The sequence below is a fragment of the Carassius auratus genome, chromosome 48 (genome assembly GCF_003368295.1).
Source record: "Carassius auratus strain Wakin chromosome 48, ASM336829v1, whole genome shotgun sequence".
In the NCBI taxonomy this organism is placed as follows: Eukaryota; Metazoa; Chordata; class Actinopteri; order Cypriniformes; family Cyprinidae; genus Carassius; species Carassius auratus.
Window position 1 is genome coordinate 5670959 of NC_039290.1, and position 13382 is coordinate 5684340.

The 13382-nt window shown below is 34.8% G+C and overlaps 1 protein-coding gene across 1 annotated transcript; it reads right to left on the bottom strand.

The window, feature by feature from the left end:
- Positions 1-623: 623 nt before the first annotated feature.
- Positions 624-12612, bottom strand: LOC113065621 (transmembrane protein 201). The gene is made up of 11 exons (XM_026237033.1): positions 12374-12612; positions 11095-11215; positions 10587-10775; positions 10075-10254; positions 9390-9742; positions 8566-8769; positions 5607-5833; positions 2382-2444; positions 1954-2235; positions 1529-1657; positions 624-1430 (listed from the first exon to the last, which is right to left on the bottom strand). The coding sequence occupies exons 1-11, from the start codon at positions 12481-12483 to the stop codon at positions 1333-1335; spliced, it is 1956 nt and encodes a 651-aa protein (XP_026092818.1). The 5' UTR covers positions 12484-12612; the 3' UTR covers positions 624-1332.
- Between the last annotated feature and the right edge of the window lie 770 nt (positions 12613-13382).

Sequence of the window (13382 nt, forward strand, 5' to 3'; positions counted from 1 at the left end):
CATCTACTCTGAGCTGTATAATGCCCTATACTGAGAGAATCCAGATTGTTATCGTTCTCTCATGAGACAGTCTGTCTATGCTCAGCCAGTGATGGAGAAAGATAAACTTTGGTACTCTGGAAAACTTTTTTTTACTTTCAGTTCCCATTGTATGTTTTTTTTCTTACACTTATATAAAAAAAAGTAAATTATTGCATTGTTTCTTATAACACAATTCAAAAGGGCAACATGCAAGAACAAGTGAATGTTTCAAATATGTTTCATGATATGGGAAATGCAACACAAAATGTAACTTATCAAGAAGATCAAGGAAAACGCTTTAAAACTACCTTCCCTGTTGACCTGTTTACTAAGCAAATGACTTTATAAATACATGTTCAGAATTTCTGAAAGCTGAAAGGTTTACATTTACATCTATGCATTTAGTAGACGCTTTTATCCAAAATGACGAGCATAAGCAATTTGTAAAAGAACCAATATTTATAACATACAATGCCAAAAATTAGCAAGCAAACTAGAGAAAAGGAGCAATGTAGAGAAGATATTTTATTTGTTCATTTATTTTTTTAATGTGTACATTTTTTTTTTTTTTTTTTTTTACAGAAGACGCCAAAACAAATAACTATTACAATGGAGATTTATTTCAATCTGGTAACTGAAACACTTTTATGTACAAAATATTAATGTTATCCTGTTTCCCTTGACATTATAAGTTGAATCATGAATCAGAAACAGAGGCTCAATGGGCACAGTAACAGACATTTGCTAAACCAAATCTTTCAGTGTCCTATTGTTGACAAAAGTAGATCAACAAACATATTGCACCTTATAATATCACATCATCAGGATAATGACATGACACAGAATTATCCTTTGAGGAAGTAGGATAAAAAGAAACACCTAAATGTACAGCTATATCGCAAAGTATTTATAAAGTTATACATTTTATATGCCCAACAGACATCTTTCTGTTAAACTTAACTGCACCATCATTCATCTGAAACATGTCCAGTGTTAAAAAACACAAAGAAATGATTGAACATGCACAAGAACATATTTTACAAAGCCCACATCATACTTTGCGGCATTACGTAGAATCTCACATTTACCAGAGCTCAAGTTAAGGGAAAACGGTCGTCTCATTTACGTGAGAATTCAATTATTCTCCTTTTTTATCTCCACAGTTGTTGAGCAGCAAGTATAAAGTTGTAGTCGTCACCCAATGGTAATGCTATCCACATATTTCCTGTAAAGATCCCAGATCTACAGAGCGAGCACACAGGTGACAAAGACCAGTCAAACTGCTGAACTCATAAGATCTGAACTATATTCTCATCTCCAATTGTAATAGAGATAGACGCAGATAAAGGATAAGTTAATGGTCAAACTGGTAAACAGTACACCAGGCCAAAGCGTCAACCCCCAAAAACCTGTGAAGACAACAAAAACATACAAACTAATTATTATGCGGAACAGAGTGACCTAGTTGGTTTAAACGCTACTACTGTAATGAACTTCCTATTTGTACCCTTCCATGCAGGACTGCTGTCAGTTCCATTTCCTGTGGTCGTGTCTACATGGCAGTCTGACGATGCAGAGGAGCCGTCCATTCGCTTCTCCACATGCTCAAACACACTGCCCTCATCGATCAGTGAACCTAAATCCCAAACAAAATCATTCAAATTAAAATAGGATTTGTTAAATTGAGGTTATTAGTACTACAATTAAATGTTTAAGTTATACTTGTAAATAAATAGACTAAAGATCATTCCTCAAAAATAGCAACAGCCGCCAAAAAGCATTTGGCCACTTAAATTAAGTAAATAAAAGCTGACAAATAATACAACAACAACAAAGTCACAATCACTTTTTTTTTTGTGGGGCCACTATATGCTATCAATCAGCTCAAATGATTAACACAAATTAAAAATAACATCCAAAAGTGTCCTATACCATGATTCTGTGAATGGAAGTGTGGAACATCAGGCAAGAATCCTCCGCTGTGCACATGGTTTTGCTCCGAAGGAAAGGGAGGAGGTGAGGCCAGACTAAAAGGCTCCGGAGGAGCGGAAAAGAGCTGCAGCTTTTGCCCACTGATGTTGAGTCTGGCTGGGCTGATGAGTGGCCGGCGCTGCCTGGCAGAGCTAGAGGTGGAAGTGACGGATCCTGCCACAGATGGGGTTGGAGACGGTCCAGGAGAAGAGGGCCGGCTTCCAGATTTTAGGGAGTAGTAATCTATAAAAAAAAGAAAAGAAAGAAATTGCACAGTGTTTATCAAATGGTGATGTGACAAGTTAAGTAATTGACTTTATCATGTATGATTTATCGGGTTTTGGTTCTTTTAGATGTATGCAACCATTCCTTCACTTCTTTTGAGTTACCTGAAGGTGGAGAGTCTTGACACTGTGAAGATGGTCTACTCCCACTGAAGAGGAAACCTGAATCTAGAAATAAAAGGCCAGAATCATAACAATTTTAATAACCTTTTTTTTCTGTTTTATAAATGTAATTTGATCCTGTGCTAGCAAAGCTGTATTTTCAGCATCATTACCCCAGTCTTCAGTGTCACATGATTCTTCAGAAATCATTCTAATATGATTATAATTAAATAGTGCTTATTAGTTTCTTGTTTAAAACACTTGCACAGCTAATTCCACAAAAAGTGAAAAGGAGCTATCGCACAAAATACTGATAGAAATTCCTAGCAATTTTTTTCTTCATACAACACAAGCATCCAACTGCAAAATGGAGTCATTTAACGCACTCATACTGTCATTCCAGGAATGTCTCCTTATGTGGAGCCAACACAGCTGCAGCCGTGGAGAGGAGCAACACCATTACTGAACATTATAAAGCAGATGGGTGAAGGTGCATGATGGAGCAGGTACCGGCCCTGCTCACACACAAGCCTTTTCAAGACTTCCTGTAGAAGTCTGACGGGGAGATGAGTGATACCCTAATGCTTCTGTAAAAATGAGCTGTGAGAGATCTCACTAGACTCTCAGTGATATTTCTTAAAACTAAATATTTGTTAGCTGTTAAAGATCACAATTACATACCCATCTCTGTATAATGCAATGAGGTGGAAAAAGAATCAAACACTGAGATTTCTCAGACAAGTGTGTGCGATTAAATCAAAAGCGTAAAGATCAAGCTCTGGCCCTTTTTTATCCCACCTGCCGAGCCACTGCATCTGATAACAGGAGGCAGACGTTTGCCATCTCATCTGGTCTCGTCTGAAGATCCACACATGAAACGAACCATGATTCTTCTACCGTCTCACAACAGTCATTTAAACACCACTCCCGACATCACCCTGATCCCAGGCTTTAAAAGCCTGTGTGTATTACAAAGTCCCATTTACTGAAGGGTCAAAGTTAAAAGCTCTGGCAGACCAAGCCGTTACCCTTGGAATCCCTTTTGATATATAGTACTACGAACAATATGTTCGAGGCTATGCCATGTCAAAACTGTGAGCCAACTTTTTTTTCTTTTTTTTCCACAAAGGCAGGAATAAAAAATATATATTATTTATTCATGTAGCTCCAAACCGGTTTCACAAAATGTGTATTTTTAAATATCTTTTCATACACTGATAGTTCATAATATTGATTTCCATCATATCTGATATGAGAGCTGATATGGAGGTCATTAACGGTGAATAAGGTTCCTCACACAAACTCCATTTTTGGAGCTGGAATAGAGAAAAATTGTTCCCTGAAACAATAACAACATACAGGATTGGAACAGCATGACGGGTAAATTAAGGCACATTTCATTTAAAGGTTCACTATTCTTTTAAATTTAATGGCATAAGATAAAAAAGATCAGCTGCTAAAGTGCCTCTATTATGGGTTATGAAAGGTTCATGTTTTGGTTTTGGGAGTCCCCGCATGCAATGCCAAAAACACTTATAATATGCATTTATTTTTACATTACTTGCTTAACGACTCCCAAACATTATCTTAACGATGAATTTTTCCAAATCCCTGCTTTGCGTGAATCTAATCTGCGGTGATTGGGCTCATTTCCAATTATTTTTGCCGCTCCTAAAGTGCCACCATTTTCATTTTCATTCAGACCAAACGCGAAAATCAAGTTTTCCCCAGATCTGCACATGCAACAAGTAGGCGGGCAATATGCTAATGTTTCTTGTTGATGTCAACATGTTGCACTTTCAGATTTAAAACTTTGCAGGATGTTTTCATTCACTTTGAGCTGTGTTACACACTGCATGAAAGGTCATTAAAAAATCTTTAATAGGGGCACTTTAATAAACCAATGTAAATGAATCCCTTCCTATAACTGGAAGCTCATCAGTGGTGGGAAAATCCCTGTAGCATGCAAGCAACTGGAGACATCGAACAACCTATTTCTCAATCACACTTTCGCAGTTTTCTTTGGCAGTTGGCAAAATTCCCCTGCTAGGTGCGGCACCGTTTGGGGTGAAGAGTGAGCCGAGTTTCTAGTACCATTCATTAAGTCAATCAGTGACCCATATCTTTCCCATCATGCACTTCTGCATTGGTTCCACAAAACAGCAGCTGGGGCCTCTCACTATAGCAGCACAGCTCTTAACTTCACAAACAAAGTGAAGGCTTTTCTACAACGATTACATCTATTTTACAAAAAGCCCATTTCATTGCATAACCCATTCATTTTTATTGCGATTTATTTCATTCGAATTAGTTTTATTTAAAATGATTTTAATTTTTGTATCAGCCGGCTATAGGCATTTTTTTGATCAATGACAGTTAAAATAGTAATATCGTAAAACCTTGCAAAATGACAGTTTAAAAAAAATGTTTTCTGTTTGAATATATTTTAAATTGTAATTATTTCTGTGATGGCAAAGCTGAATTTTCAGTATCCACTACTTAAGTTTTCAGTGTCATCTTTAAAAATTATCCAACTATGCTGATTTGGTGCTCAGTTATTATCAATTATTATTGACGTTCAATTATTAATTATTAATAGTTCTTATTAAAAATGTTGAAACTGCTCAACATTTTTGTGGAAACAATGATACAATTCTCAGAATTATTAGATGAATAGAAATCTCAAAAGAACAGAATTTACTTGTAAAATAAATCTTTTTTTTTTAACACTCTATAATTATATTTTTACAAATTTTTTGTTGTCCTTGCTCAAGACAGCTTTTCTTTAAATCTTACTTTCCTTAACAATGTTTTAAATAGTAGTGTGTCATGGTTTCCACAAAAATTGCAAAAGCTGGTTTTAACACAGATAATAAGAAATGTTTCTGATTTCTGAATGATTTTTGAAGGATTATGTGACACTGAAGACTGGAGTTATGGATGCCGTAAATTCAGCTTTTACCATCACATGAATAAAATACATTTTGAAAGATATTCAGAAAGAAAAGGTATTTTCAATTGTAAAAATATTTCACAATGTTACTGTATTTTTTATAAAAGAAAAATTGCATAATATAAGGAATTATATATATATATATATATATATATATATATATATATATATATATATATATATATATATATATATATAAATAACATTTCATTAAACTTCTTAGAAAACTAAAAGGACTTCAGCAGATGACAAAGTGCATCTGTCTTATGCTTTACCTGCTCGTGCTACGGAGGGAATAGTTCCCAGAGAGAGGGCCCTGTTGAGTCGCCCAGGGAGCGATGAGGGCGAGGATTTGCACGTTCTGTGGCTTTGCTGGTGGATGAGCAGCTGTGACAGGTTGGGAGGAGGTGTTGGGATGAAGGTGGAGGATCCAGACACAGGTGCAGACAGCGGGGGACAGTGATTACTGTAGTATGGCCCAGGTGAACTGCCAGACAAATACCTGCAACAGACAGAAGAGAATTGGTCCACTGCTCATTTTAATGGAGCAAATATCTCTTCAGTTACTGTTATGGACTATAGTCTGTTTCACTTCAAGCAGGTAAATGCAGAAAACCCTGCAGACTTCCATAGAATTTAAAAGACTGAAGAAAAAAAAAAGTATGTTGATTCTTCCAAATGGTACATCTGATTAAGTAGATTTTAGTGATGTAAAGATTTCATCACAGATAATAAGATAATAGAAGGTAGCATATCTGCAAATGTATGAAATTATTCATCAGTAATATCCCAGTCAATATCCACTTGTTCAGTTCAGACAATGGACAGTCACTTTAATTTATAAAAGTGCAACAAGCTACCATCTCAAACTGTGATCAATGTGATCTAAATCTAAATAAATAAATGGCAAACACACAGTTCACATTTTATCATTGTTTTATTTAACTTTCATAATAGGGTTAAATAATACAATAGGGTTTAAAAAAATATGCAATTCAACCCAAGTATAATACAGTGATTGCTCCAACATGCTGCTTCAACATTACAACAACAAATATGAGCTTAAGTTTCAGGACGGAAACGGTTTCACATCATCAACAATGCAGTTGTTCATTTCACATTATATCTCTGGGGTCATTCCATGTCAAAAAACACTAGAAACCACTGAGCAGATGTTGAGATATCAGAGAAAGCACAGCAATGCCAAAAAATCATAATATCAGTTGAAGGTTTTCACAGGCAACTATTTCCAGCCTGCGGGCAATGAAGTATCAAAAAGCTCCAAACTGATTTTTAGATTTGTAGTGGTTAGAGGCCACAACACATTCAGGTCCATTTGAGATTCTAGTTGAACGTTTTATGGTAATTTAACTGCTTATAAGATCTAAGCTGGTGCAAATCAAAGTTCACTTAGTAAGGAACTGGATTTGACAAGATAAAGCAGAACTAATATCAAAATAGGCAAAATCCAAATACTTTCCTTCCAATAATCAATCTCTGACATCACCATGCTCCTTCTGGTACAACATGCACAGATCTGTGATTTCACCTTGACAGGTCCTACCACAATAAATCATCAGTGCTAAATACGGTTTTACTCACATTTGAAATCATATGAAATTAGGGAGGCATCATACTTCCGGACAATATAAACTTGTCTAGTAATGAATTAGTCAATGAAGGATCAAATATACTTAAAAAAATGCAATGCTGTGTTGAACAAATGTTACACACCATTTTGAGATACTTGTATCAACGTCAAGTCTAAATGCACACTATTATTAGTATTTACCAACCATCAGCCTTGGCAAGCAAAACTATGATAACGAGGATACATGAAACTAAATATTTCAACAATACTCATGTCTACAGTCAAAAACTCAAATAAGTGAAATGTGCATAAGTCATCATAAAAAAGCTAATGAAGCTTTACATTGGGCATACTTCACTTAATAGAAAATTAAATGGGTAATACAAAAATATAAATATTAAAGCTCATTGGAGTTGGACAGGTACCATAAGATCTGTGCAAGTTGATACACATCTAATGGAAATGAAAATAATAAATTTAAATAGCAAAAAAGTTGCAGACTATAAGTGTCTAAGTCACATTAGTATTTACTTTGATCACAGCAACAAAAAAAAACTTCATAACCACCTGGGAAATACAGTGATGCAAACCTACAAAAACATACAATGTATAGTCATACTGTCACAATGTCACACATTTCTAGACCACAGACAAAATACAGAATGCACGAGACAATTAAAATGTTTATAGTGTTCTATACAATCCCTACAAAACTTTGTAGAAGTTTTGAAAATGTGTTTCTTTTTGTTAGAAACCCTCAAAAGAGATGGCTCCATGTTACAGAGCTTTAGTGTGGTTAGTAGTATTCAAACTAAAATGGCATGTAATACAATGTAGTGCACTCATAACACTTCACAGTAAAGAAAATATAATGTTCATAATATAATAAGCATAGAGCTATGCAAAGTCAGCTAATTTTCTGTGTCTTTAAACACAAATTATTACATACATTCTTTACTGATGTAATGATTACAAAATCAACCTGGTGATGGAGACAGACTTGAGATTCAGAATAAACAAAGAGAGGCACAAATATTTCTCTCTCAAATGTGTTAAGCTGTAGTTTAACCTTAATGCAGAGTACTTGAGCTAAAATATAACAAAAAGCTAAATACTGATAATATCTGTATTTTTGTTACAGTTGGGTATATTTTTTAGGTGGTTTAAGTTAAATGTTTTGTAAATTTTAATTTTCAATTCTATGCTGCCTAAGCACCAATATGATTTCTTTGTGTGCACAATGCATTTTACTCATGAACTAGACTTTATCTTTACAAGCTACTCCAAACTGGTGAATTCAACCTGCTCCAAACCAAATATAAAATTGAGATGTTCTACTTACCTCAAATTAGGGGCACAGTGGTAATGTCAAGCACTATACTACAAAAAGGCAATAAACAATTTTTTTCTAGTACTTTGAGCAAGCTCATCCACACAGACTATATTTTTTATATTTTAGCAGTGTTTAAAATGCCTATTTAGCAAGTATCTTGGCCATGAAGGTTTATAATGAGTGCATTAGTTAGTGTAAATTGAAGACAGTTGGGAGAAAAATGGTCCCAAAAATCTAAATGTCCCAAAAGTATCCTCGATTACAGATCCCATAAAATATCTTGTTATAGTGTCACTGCTCAGATTCTGACCTGCGAGCTCTGGCTCTTCTCTGACTCGTGGATTTGTGTGTTGCCACAGCGGCAGCGAATCCCACCAGACAACACACAGAGGTGATGCCCAACTTGACCATTTCCAACCAATCAGGGATGTCCGTCTTGAGATAACACTCTGCCAGATAAAAACAGATCACCAGAAGCCAAAGCACAGAGGCCACAGCGTCAATCCTCCTCAACCTTGAGAAGAAAAGAATATATATTTAGCTGAGATTTAAAATAAAAATACATTTGCATACATATATAAACTAATTAATATAGTAATTATAATATATTTATCCCATATGTAAAACATTTTTATATTTGCTATAAATGTACAATTTATATATATTTCTATGTACACACATTTATTCACACAAAAATCCTAAACACAATTAGCATTTCATAATTTAAAGCACATACATATTTTAATATTATATATTTTATATATATATATATATATATATATATATATATATATATATATATATATACATACACATATATATATATATATATATACATACACATATATATATATATATATATATATATATATATATATATATATATATATATATATATATATATATATATAAAATTGTATCTATAACTTGTTATGTAATACACATATATACACATACATTTATTCAAACATGAATTATAAAATCTATTTATATATTGCACATTCTTTAATTACATAATAACAAGCAAAAATATTTACATGTATATTTACTTAATATGCAAACTAAATGTAAAAAAACCACAAACTGGTAAACTTATTTTTCATTAAAAATAAATGTATATTTTATTTGGTTCACCTGACAGGTCCTGCCATTAAGACACCTGTGATGCAAGTTAGGAGACCAACAGAGGCCACGGCCATCTGATGTTCGCTTCCGGACTGCCAGACGAGCCGAGCGTTCTCCACAGCCTTTTCCGGCAGAAGACCCACCAGATCATACCACATCATGCTGCCCGCCTCAGCATTGCTTTCACTCTCATTTTGGACGGGGCGTTTAGGTGGGGTGACTCCTCCGCTTAAAGTCTGCATGACGGAGGAGGCCACATCTCCAGATCCAGACAGAGCCACAGCTACAAGGAAGGCACAGGCGAGAAACGCAAGGACTCGGAGCAAGATCAGCCAGGCAGGAGTGGTGAGGGAGTAGTTGTTCTGTAGAAAAAGATAAAAAATGAATTAAATACTCAGAACACAAAAGAAGCAAGACAGAACAGGTCTTCCCTTATCTCTGGCAATCAATTCCACACACTTATCTGCAGTTTAAGAAAACACTAGTCAAAGACTGGTCATTAATTACTCTTGATACACGTAACAAACGATACCTAGGTTGTAGTAAAATTCCAGTTTTATCTGGGCAACATCTAAATTCAGTGCAATTTCTCCATGTCAAACTTCAGAGTGCTATAAACATGGAATCTTCTGGATTTTTCATGTCAAGTCTTGTGGCTTGATCTGAAACCATATAAATATACAGAGATCACCACCTTAATAAAGGCTTTATCAGCATCCCGACTGCGTCTGAGCTGGTGGTTGAAGAGCAGAGCCCGCAGCTGTCGGTTCTGGTGTTTGATGTAGTACTCCACTGCTGTCTGGCACGGCCGGCACAACTTGAAGGTCTGCTCAAGGTGGTGCTTAAATACCTCGATCTCCTCATCATAGTTTTCCTGTCATTATGGGTCAAATATTACTTTAAAATGTCTAGTTGCTTGTATGTTACTCGTTTTTAAGCTGATGGTTTTCACATATTAAAAACAAAAGCACATAAAAATCATTGAAGATGTTTATTCTAGCTATGACTTTGAAGTATAGAAGTGTTTAGATGCCTACTGAATGCCATATTTAATACATGACTTTTTTGCCTCAAAATTATATAAAAAAGCATAAAAGCAAATCTTATTCAGAAACAGTTTTGCCTCAAAATTGTTTAAAAAGCATTAAAAAAAAATCGAACAGGCTTTAGTAATCTTGAAATGAAATGGGTGAATGTTAAACCTACATCATCCCTGGGGATGAACGAGGCCAGCTGCTTAATCTTCACTGTCTGGTTATTGTTGCACTTCTTGCACAGAAGCATTTGGCAGTTGACCCACTGCAGAGTCTTCGGTGTCTCCGGGACACCGGCCGAAACGCCATGGTTGAGATGCTCCATGTACTGAGCAGGAATGGGCTTGTTGTAGTCCCCGTTCTACAGATCAAAAACAAGCACAAAACAAAAACTAATTTATAGCATATCCAAAAGCTGCATTAGCAACATAGCAAAACCTTTTTAAATTGTAATAGAAAACACACAAACAGACACTTATAATGCAAGTTATTTTTAAACTTAATTTAACAATATGACAGTTTTACTATATTTTTTTATCAAATAAATGCATTCTTGGTCAGCATAAGAGACATCTTTCAAAATCATTGAAACAATTCTTACACACCCCAAACTTTGAAAGGTAGTGTATTAAAAAAATAGATGTAAAATGTTATATTTTTTGTTTAAATAAAGTAAATACCTCCTGAAAGCCATTATACTGTTCACAGTATGGACAATCCCAGCAGTTTCTGTTCCCATAGGGGACAACTGTGTCCTGATTGCAGAACCAACAATTCACTTTGACATGAGTTGGTTTTTTCCTGTCGAATAAGAGGAGTCATTTTTAGGAGAACTACTGCAAATTACCATGCATTAATAACAGAAAACAACTGTAATACAATACTCCCATTAATATTGACCTGACAGAACACCATAGTGATTCTCAATTAACAGGTCACAGGCCTGTTTTGCAGACAGAGAATAATTAGGACTAAAGCGGTCCAGTGTTTTGGGTTGTGTCAAATTACATGTGACATGCAAGACATTCCGTGGAAACTAATGCAAAGCCTGAGTCTTGAATCTAAAGTAAAACTGGGATTTTGTTTTTCTAGACAGCACAATCAGTATCTCCGAACCTGAGAATGATAACCTAACAGTAGCATGAATTAAGTTTCTATTTACAGGCTGATAGGGGCTTGACTACACTAACAAATTCAGCCTGTGACATTATAAAAGATGATAACGTCGCCCACATTAAGACAAGTGATAGCATATAAACCATTAGGCAGAAATGTGAACGAATTAAAATCCAGGAAATTAATCACATCTTATTAATAATTACTGTTGACTAGAAAAAAAATAATACTTACTATTTATTACTCAATACAAATATTTTATCAATACTAATATGACTGATTCATTTAACATCACAGCAGAGCATTTGTCCAATAAAAGAAGGATTAATGATGGGATCTTACATTATTGCTTTCAGTCTAGAATTATACGCATCATTTTTGACAGATTGATATAAAGAAGTATTTTACAAATAAGTTGCTCTTACCACGGTAATCAGTTTTCCGTCAAAATAACAGTTAACAGTAACTTTGTTTCTTGGTTTCAATAACTTAAGCACCACTGCCTTTAAAAAAAGGAACGAGTGCTTTAATTAATAATTGATTTTCAAATTAACGATAACTGTAATACTTGTGGTAGAAAATATTAATATAACGGACAATTTTGGTCTGTTTAAGTACCACAGACTTGCCATTTTACGAAATCTCTCGCGCATTTTTGTGTAGCGCGCGCCATTGAATATCTTCGCGCGTGCACAAGTATTTTTCATGGCCGAAGTGTAGAAAATACTACTGCCAGTGCCTATTAATTATATAGGAAACCGTGAAAAGTGCAGTGTAGTTCGTAACCCTTGCTAAATATAGATGTCAAAGTCCAGCGACATCTTAATGGCAGGGACACAATACCTGGTTGCAATTCTATAGATTAGCGCTCCTCCTGCAGCAATCGCCGTTGCTCCGACACCTCCAATTACAAATGGCGGGTACTGTAGTAATATTTGGTTGAAGGACTCCATTGAAAAACGGGATATTTACTTTAGTGTTATTCACAAGAAGCCACACGCTGGAGTAGTGCATGCGGCAACAGTAGCGCGCATCAAGCTACAGCATGGTCATATCCAGGTCATGAGCGCGCTATCAAGACATGTCAAAATAAAAGTTGGAATTCTAAACGGGATTAAGTAATAATAATAATAATATTAAAGTAATTACATAAACATCAAAATAATAAATATAAAATTAATCAGACATAAAATGATATATTTTTTGTACAATATTGTTTTGTTACACTCCATACCCATGTTGCAAAGTTACGTTTTGCACAGTTTCATTATTTATAGGTTTTTACATTTTAAATCCCTTTTTAATATTAAACCATTTGCTTTATCTGTGTTCTATTAGAGAACTTCTTTGTAATTTGCAGAAATTTACATTACATTGACTATAATTACTGTTATACGCTGTCCATTCAATAAATAAAACGGACCACTTTGCCTTTTCGAGAAAGTGAACTGAAGTAGGTTTATATGGTTTAAACTTGCCCTCTTGAGGCAACAGATGTAACAGCCATTCACACGTTTTATAGAGGCCTTAAAACATTTTTTTCCGAACGATAAATTCTCACCTTTCACCTTAAAATGATGTGAATAAAATGAGTATTGTTTCAGTAATCAAGTTGAATCGTAATAAACATAACATGCTTAAAAGCACATATGTTGACATTACTTGATCATTATCTTCAACAAATGATTCATACATGCCTCTCACTTTGTACAGCAATGTGGCACAAGATATATGACATTTACTACTAGAAGGCTCAAAGATCGTGTTCATGTTTTGGAACCTTCAAAATAAACCGTTGAGATCACATGACACAAACCTTATTTTACAAAGCCTTGCTAACATACATAAAATT

What these genes read in the sequence shown, in the direction of transcription:
- LOC113065621 (XM_026237033.1), bottom strand. Translation starts at nt 12,483, where the DNA reads ATGGAGTCCTTCAACCAAATATTACTACAGTACCCGCCATTTGTAATT. An exon ending in CTGATAAAGCCTTTATTAAG is followed by an intron (nt 9,743 to 10,074) that starts GTGGTGATCTCT and finishes CTTTTTCTACAG; the next exon opens with AACAACTACTCCCTCACCAC. An exon ending in TCCCTCCGTAGCACGAGCAG is followed by an intron (nt 2,445 to 5,606) that starts GTAAAGCATAAG and finishes TTTTATTTCTAG; the next exon opens with ATTCAGGTTTCCTCTTCAGT.